General features: G+C 24.7%; 1 protein-coding gene across 1 annotated transcript; it reads right to left on the reverse strand.

Moving 5' to 3' along the window:
* Positions 1–20: 20 nt before the first annotated feature.
* On the reverse strand, positions 21–6209 carry LOC112602663. Its single transcript, XM_025350861.1, has 8 exons — positions 6012–6209; positions 4837–5026; positions 3793–3973; positions 2771–2892; positions 2584–2660; positions 1827–2065; positions 368–454; positions 21–279 (listed from the first exon to the last, which is right to left on the reverse strand). Exons 1-8 carry the CDS (start codon positions 6035–6037, stop codon positions 47–49), a joined length of 1155 nt encoding a protein of 384 aa, XP_025206646.1. The 5' UTR covers positions 6038–6209; the 3' UTR covers positions 21–46.
* Between the last annotated feature and the right edge of the window lie 2581 nt (positions 6210–8790).

Genomic DNA, 8790 nt, shown 5'->3' on the forward strand with positions numbered 1-8790 from the left:
TAAAAATTAATATTATTTGTAAATAATAAATCATAAATATTAATATTTATAATAGGTTTTTAAATTTATTGTACCTTTTTTCATTGTTGGTAGTTGCTATATCAACTATTGTTATAACCACAAGTATTACAGACCAAAAAATTATAATAACTAAAGATTTTATGACAAAATTCTGTTTTTCAATTAAATTTCTGATAAAACAAATACTTGCTGAAATAGGGAAATACCCAATTATCTCATATTTCCAATCAAATAACTTACATGTGGGCCACCAAAGACCTAAAAAAAAAAAAAAATTACAATATTAAAATTAATAAAATTATTTTAAATCTGTTATTGATTATAATAATATACTTATGGATTCTACCTGAGACGTAGACACATATTGTGAATTTTAAGTATAATATTATTGTGACACAGAAATGATTTTTCATAACTGAACATAATATGTATCCTGTAAAAAATATTATTTTTATGGACAATATAAAAATTAAAAATACACATTCATGAGAATTAAGTTAAATGTGTATATAACGTGAATAAGCGATAATAGAATAGGTGACTAGTAATAAAATGTGTTTAAAAACATATTACAACTAATAATATGAAGAACAATTTTATGCATGACGATCAATCTCTCAGCATTAATTATGTATATTTTGTAATAAATATATATATATATATATTTTTTTATTTTGCTATTATAACGATTTATTTTTAGTATTACAGTAGATTGATGTAATTTGTTCTTAGATAATATAGAATTTGATCATTAAATAATTTACTTTTATACCATATCATAAAAATTTATATAGCTCGAAAATTAATTTTAACTATCTGTAAGTCCCCCTTCACATTCATAAATTAGAAGTAGTGTAGATAAACATGACTACATTGCCTTCCCTCATACTTGCTACGTATAGGTAGTAGGTAATAGGTATAGTACGTATTTAATCCTGTTTACTCATTGTATTATTAAATATACACAAATTGTAAATGTCTTTTATAGTAAAACAAAAAAAAATTTTTGTAAATTCTGTAAAACAACTTTATAGATTCATAATATAAATAGATGTTATTTTAAAATAAATCTAAATTGTTATTGCATATAGTAAAATTTCAATAATATAATACATGTAAAAGTTTTAAGTTTTTACGAATATTTTTTTCAAATTATTACATAATAATTAACATCGCTATTTATCATTCAAATAAGTAATTTCGTCCAAATTTAAACTTTAAATGTCTTTAAAAAATAATTGTCTTTATATATTTTATAGATTTAATGGTTACAGTATGATTTACTTATGAAGGATTTTGTATTAAATTATTAAAACTTAAATACAAAAGAAAAGTTTTAAATTTTTAACTGTAAATAGTTAGCACATTTTGTTAAAATTTTAACTTAAAATGCAAACAAAAAATTGTGCCTATGAATTTTTTATATCATTTTACACATATAAGAACAACTTTTGTGTGACCTTATAAAAAATTTTTAAGAATTTTACACATTGAATAATTTTTATCATCGTTTATAGAAAAAAATCCTGTTTTTCATTAACTTTTTTTTTGTTTTTCCAAATAAATAAAGTTTGTTTTAGTTAGTTATAAAAATATTATAATATTTAATTATAATTTATCTTACGAATTGGATTTGTTTGCGAATTACAATTATTTAAAAAAACAAGGCCTGTTAAACAGTGAATTTTTTCACGGTAAGTATTTTGACGAGATTGCCTAAATCGAATTTCTAAACAAATAACAATTGTTCTATATGACGAGTGACAACCTCTTAACTTCTAAGCGTTAAGTTTTAATTTAATTACCTAAGTGTATTCCACTGATACTGATGAACAACAAACCCAAGAAGATGTAGAAATAATTAGGGCAGATTATATCATATAGGAGGATCATATGTATGACTGTAAATGCGTTCCAGACAACGGCAATCGGTATCTGGACGATGAGACGAGCTAGATATGATGTCCAACCATCGTAATAACAGTCTTTGCCTGCGACCTGCTGTAACCAAACGGCGATTGCTCCGTGGAAAAAGAACGCCAAACTAATAAAATGCGTACAAGTATATGATATTATCATTAGATGAAAGGGTAGCATGATTTGTTTTTAGATGTACGCCGTGTACGGGGGTACGACAAAATTTCAAGCACTGTAGGTAGGTAGGTAATTTATTGTTGTACATCATATTATACTATTTATACTGTACATAAACTTACATTTCAAAATTTTTCTGTAAATAATTAACTTGATAGTTGCAAACAGTTTGGGATTTTGATAGTTCTTCTATTATAAATTATAAGTTTTACCCGCTAATGTAAAATTCTTTACTTTCATTAAATTATGCAATAACACGGAATAATAATTGATTTTCTTTTATTCAGAGATAAAATACAGTCTCTTAACTCAAGAGTTCAACTTTTAGACCCCAATTTCAAAATGGCAAAATATGGTCAAGCTATCGATCACACCAGGCACCCCCTGTGAACGTCTTGTATGTAAAGAAGTTTAGTTGTATAGATTGGTGTTAATGTATTATGTACAAATTTTTAATAATGTACTTACATAACAATCAGTCCCGAATTTACAAATCGTCCGTAAATAGGATATTTGTAATCATTGTTGTACGTCACTGTATTGTACTGTAAAAATAATCGATATATAAACGAAATATCTACATAAATGTGTATCTCAGTAATGATTAAGTATACAAGTGTTGAAGTGTACGAACAACTCAAATCTGCAATGTTACTTTAATAGAATCATCATTAATGTCTGTAACGTATTCCATCAGCATGTTGTGCGAGTAATCGGATAGAAATTGTTTATAGAGTTCTGTTAGTTTATCTTTTACGACAGCAGCTGTTCGTCCATCTGAAAAATAATCGTAAGATTATTGTTATTGTAATTTGTATAATTGTATGTACTATGTATAATAAATTATTAGATATAAATTGTATGTATATATGTATATTGTAAATTATAAATTAAGGTACACTATATATATATGTGTGTGTGTGTGTTATATATACTATATCAGTAGCGAATCTGAAGCTCATTTAAGGAGGGGTCGAATTGGTTTCATAGATTCATTGGTACTAATAATGACGTAATTGAAATTTATTTTCCGGGTGAGGGAAAGACCAAATGTGTTTTAATAAACTATATAAAAAAAGCTCCAGAGGGGGGGGAGGGCGATCGTCATATCACCCCCCTCAAATCTGTTGCTGTACCATTTATACTATGTAAAGTGTAAGTATGTTATTAGGTACTAAGTGTACATTAAAATTGGTAATACAATTTAAAAAATAAATAAAAATGTATAAATTAAAAAAATATGTGAATTTACGACAATATATATCAGGGGTGGCGAACCTACGGTACGCGTGCTAGAGGTGGCACGTTGGTCAAATTTCAATGGCACGTGAAAAATTAAAATTATGAAAAATTATGGTATTTATAAAATGTTAGTTATAAGAAATTCAAAGAAACAAATTATGTTTAAAAATTATAATATTCCTTTGTAAAATGTCTTTTATTACTATATTTATTGTGTAACTTCATTTTTATCCTTAGAAAATATAATTTATTTTGGGCACGTGAAAAATTTTCAAAACCTTGATTTGAAAAATTTGACACTTGACTCAAAAAAGGTTCACCACCTTTGATATATATGCTTGGGGACCCAAAACATTTAAAGTCAGTACTTCTGCACTTTTTAATTAAGTACATTAGTACATAATAATTAATAAGTATATACTTATTGTATTATACCGGTCATGTTCATTGTGATTATTATCTGACTATTTTCAAAATCAACGTTGTTTTTTATTTTCCTTCCGATTCGTCGACGCAGAGCCATTGTATAATTTTTATCAAAGTATAGTAAACACTCGAATTCATCATAATCATCATCCTCGTATGTAGAGTAATCATTTTTTTTTGATGAGTATATCTACATACATATCAATATAATGTAATTAATAAATAATAATTAGTGGTCATTGAAACAACATTTATTATACAGGAAATATTATTTTAAATTTAGACAAAGTCAAATGTCAATTAAATTTTAGTCTATCATTTTAGTACGGCTTTTAAATGTTGTTTTCAAATGCTAAAATTTACATTTTTAATTTATATTTAAAATGATGAATTTATATTTACGATGTGGGTATATATTGTAGATTTGTACGCAAAGAAAAAATAGTAATTATAAAATTGTTTTATTTTTAAACAATTTAAACTAAAATAATGAATGAATCATTATTAAGTTTAATGATAAGTAGGTATATAGTATATGCAATTAATTAACCCACACTAACGTAACTGCAGCTGTATTGCCAAATAATAATTGCACTTTAACGTATATTATCTACATTTTATCTACACATAAAAGTGTAATTTATACAAAAATAATACTACATATACCATAATTTACTAGTTAACAACTATGATTAAACATAAAAATAATTCTATTGTGTTTTGAATATTAAAAAATAAAGTTATACCTCTAAATTTTCGAAAAATTCTATTAGATAATTGAAGTTAATTTGAATGACATATTATTAAATGGGTTTATGTGACGTTGGATTGTAATTAATAATATCGTTAAATAGTACATCATACTGTTAAAGTTAGTACAGAAACAAAAAATGAACATAAACTGGGTTTTGAGCCAAAAAGTTATACAAGTTACACGTTTTACTTGCTACATTGGACACTGGTAGTGGTACTTACCTATAAAATATAAAAAAATATTGAACGTGTAATGAGTGTGTGTTGGTAATTGGTAATTATAAAATATATTTTACTGACCACAGGAAAATAATTTGCTAAGTGATGATTGATGAACATATCACTCATAGATTCAATCGTCTCATTATTGTAGTCACCCGAATCTTCATTTTGTATCATTATATGTACCTTGCGTTTCGAATACGCCGCAAACGATCCGTGTGCGAGCAGAGGAAACAGAATTACACATATAAATGCAGCGAATAATATGCTGTAAACATACACGAGAACACTGACGTTTATTTATTATTATTCAACCTATATCTTATTAATAACAATTAACAATAATAGTTAATTTATATAATAAAGAATGCAGAATAGATACTTATTAATAGGTAACTAAAAATACAAATTGATACACTATGAAAAAACTTATTTTATCGATAAGAACTTTCGAATGTAGTTGTTTTTTAGAATTTTTAAATTTTAAGCCGTTAATATGTTTATTTACACAAAAGAAAAAGTGGACGCACTTATATTGCTTACATAGAATATATTATATTTAATGGAATAGTAATATTAAAAAAAAAAAAGATTAATTAATTATTCAAATAATAATTTATTTTTAGTTATTATATCGTTCAGATCAATACTTCTACGAATCAATGCAATTTTGTCAATTTTGATAGGTTAAAAAAAATGTAAACGCTTTCTAATATACGTTCCGCAGTCAATAGAACCATTTATTACAACTAAAAGTCTAAAAATATTGTGAAGAGAAGATGATCAGTAAGAATTATTTTCATTAATTGTTATTATAACGATTATTGCAAACATATATAATAGAAATTGTTAATAATTATGTTTAAAAATTTGAATGTCTTACATAATATTTATAATATATGAAGTAATATTTTTAAAACGAACCAAAATTATTCTCTCGCGTTACCTATAACTCTAATATTTATTATATACATCGTATTCTATCGTTGCGCATGTATATACCTACATAGCCGCACCCAAATTGTGTGCGTAGACAACGGATTACGTATTCAACATATCAACATATTATATATAAACATAATATATAATATATCAGATTACTCGTGTAAAGCTAAGTGTAAGTTATTTGAAATTGTAGAAAGATCGAAATTACTCAATGCTAATAAATAACGTGATGTATTCCAACTACTGTGGCATGTAAGAAGGCTATATAAATATTATATATATTATACTTAATTTTATTGGCCAAATACCTGTAGGTAACGTATTGCCGTATCATTCGTTATGACTGTTATGAGTAACACGCACTAAAACCTGTAACATCTTACCCTCGTACACTTCAAATAATTAATGTCCCATATCCATCAATTAATTTTATCGATACTGTTAACTTATAGAGAAATTACTATTATACAGCGCAGTAAATGTTTTAATAAGGTCCATGTAATAACTATTCGCCTCTCCGAGTAAGACTGTAACACATACACACTACTACTGAATCTTACGACAGCAGCAGGATCACCTCGCACTCAGGCAGCGATGGCGCGCGGCGTTAAATAATAAAATATTTTGTTACTTGAGTACAATTTGCTTATCGAGTCCAACCTATATTAGTAATTTAAGCTTACTCGCTAAAACATATGTTATGTATATATTTTAATATTAAGTTCCTTTGTCTCAATAGTCAATATATATATATATATATATATATATATATTATAATGTTAACGGTCACCTTAGTATACGACAGTAGGTAATATACCTATCACATAGTAATATGATGTGTAATATAAATATTACATTATTACCTATACGTACTTTATACACTATTATTTTGTATTGCAGACGTTGCATTAAAATTTAAAAGGCATAATGGTTAATATCACTTTTTCTAAATTTTACCCGAGAGTAAAAAAAAAAAAACAGCATATAATCCTATATCTTACGCGATTTTCTAGAAATGCTTATTTGTATTTATATAGTTTTAAAGTTTAACTGTGTATTCACTCATTATATAGATAAAAACTTTATGCAATATTAAAGATTATATTTTGAAGAATAATTATTATAATAATATAAGAAAATAAAAATTCTATAGATTTTTAAACGAACATTTAAAAGCCACATTATAATAGTGACATAACTACTCTGAGTTAAAAATGATCGCTTTTCACTGGAAAAATGGCAAACTAGTAACTACAGATAGTGACATATAACATATTGCCATCATAAATAAAATTAAGATATTAGGTAAACTAAGAAAAATGGTTACAGGATACAATAGTTTTAAATCTTGATGTAGGTAATAATATTGACTAATAATTAATATATTAATATATTAATATATATATATATATTCAATATTTTATACTTTAGTAAAGTCAAAAGCAATTTACTAAAATCCGCAATGCAATAGATGCAACCTATATTAACACTAATGTGATTTGCCATTTATGGGATTCTTTTAAAAATACTTAATTTGAACTGTGTATACCTATTTAAATTTAACTGAGTTACTTAGTCAACACTACAACATAACATGAACATAAAACCACTGCAGGTACTCAATGACTCAATAACGTCAAGCTCGCTGCTGTGAATACATACATACATATATTTATATAAACATATATAAGCACCAGGTAATTAATTTTAGATATAGATAGCCCACAGATAGCTAGGAATGTCTTATAATAAAAAAAAAAAATAATAATAATAATTAATTTAACATAAGACACTTTATTATTTCCAAAACTACATTAACTTTTTTGAAAATAATTTTTTTGTATAATTTTAAGTCGTTAAAAAAAAATTGTTTTTAAAATGTTACATATTTATTTTTAATTTCTTATTTAAAATGAAAATATTTTTATTTTTTTTTGAGAAGTTTGAACTGTTTGAGTTATAAGAAACAGATTTTAGATGAGTAGTTATAATTATAATTTTATATTTTTATAAGAATACTGAATAGGTAGGTAATTGGTACAGGTTTATTCCACAAAATGCTATCTATTACTTTATTCATTTCAATAATAAATACTTATAAATATTATTGTTATAATGCAATTTGTTAAATCTAAGTACTTTGAATAATATTTTGCCTAGGAATATGAAATCAAAAATTTATATTGTCATTTAAAAACAGTTTTTTTCTAAAAATGCTGTTTTGTAACAATTTCAAATAATGTAAAAGAAATGTTTTTAAAACCGTAAGTATTTTTTAAAATAATGTGTGTCTTACTTTAAATAGATGATTTTATATATACTTGTGGGTGTAGAACAAATTCAAGATTATTTTTCTTATGCAGACAAACTTATATGGTACTTATACTAAGATGTAACATCTTTGTGACATCAGTGAAGACAGTGACAGTGCATTTTTATACACATAATTATTAAGTATTAACTTATTTAATACTAATATTTTATTATTTTATCTTAAATGTGATAAATGACGCTTACGAATAAATTCCAGTCAAAGTCCAAATGTTTTTAAGTATTAGTGCCTTTAATATGCTTTCTCGTTTTTCGAATTCACTAAGTTGCTATAATCAACAAACAAAATAGTGTATTAATTATTTAATACTTCAATACCTTTTTGTTAAAATAATTTTTATAATTTTTGTAGATATTCAAATTAATAACTATGGATCGTATTTATTTTTCTAAGTTATACGATGTTCATTTGCAACGTGAAATTATTTATAACCTATAGTTATTTTAATGAAACACATAATAATCATGATCTCTTCTAAAAATCTCGATACAAGTGCGAAATAGATACAATATATTTTATTTTATTTTTATGTTGTTAAATTTATTACGACAATAAACAAAAAACAAAAAAAAAAAAAATGAAAATTCAGAAAAGATCTATAAAATATAAATACAGCAAGTCATTGACATAATATGGCACTATACATTATTGTTTATTACCATACAAATAACAAACATACAATATATATTATATACCATTATACTATAGTAATATATTAATTTTTTTCTGATTTTAATACTTAATGTATATATTTT

The sequence above is a fragment of the Melanaphis sacchari genome, unplaced genomic scaffold (genome assembly GCF_002803265.2).
Source record: "Melanaphis sacchari strain LSU unplaced genomic scaffold, SCAv2.0 Contig8_pilon_pilon, whole genome shotgun sequence".
NCBI classification, from domain to species: domain Eukaryota; kingdom Metazoa; phylum Arthropoda; class Insecta; order Hemiptera; family Aphididae; genus Melanaphis; species Melanaphis sacchari.

Bases quoted from the DNA above. Each gene is read 5' to 3' on its own strand.
- LOC112602663 (XM_025350861.1), bottom strand. From the start codon at position 6,037: ATGATACGGCAATACGTTACCTACAG. The intron at 455-1,826 runs GTAATTAAATTA...TATTTTTTACAG, and splicing joins TATCAGTGGAATACACTTAG to GATACATATTATGTTCAGTT. The intron at 280-367 runs GTAGAATCCATA...TTTTTTTTTTAG, and splicing joins AATATGTGTCTACGTCTCAG to GTCTTTGGTGGCCCACATGT.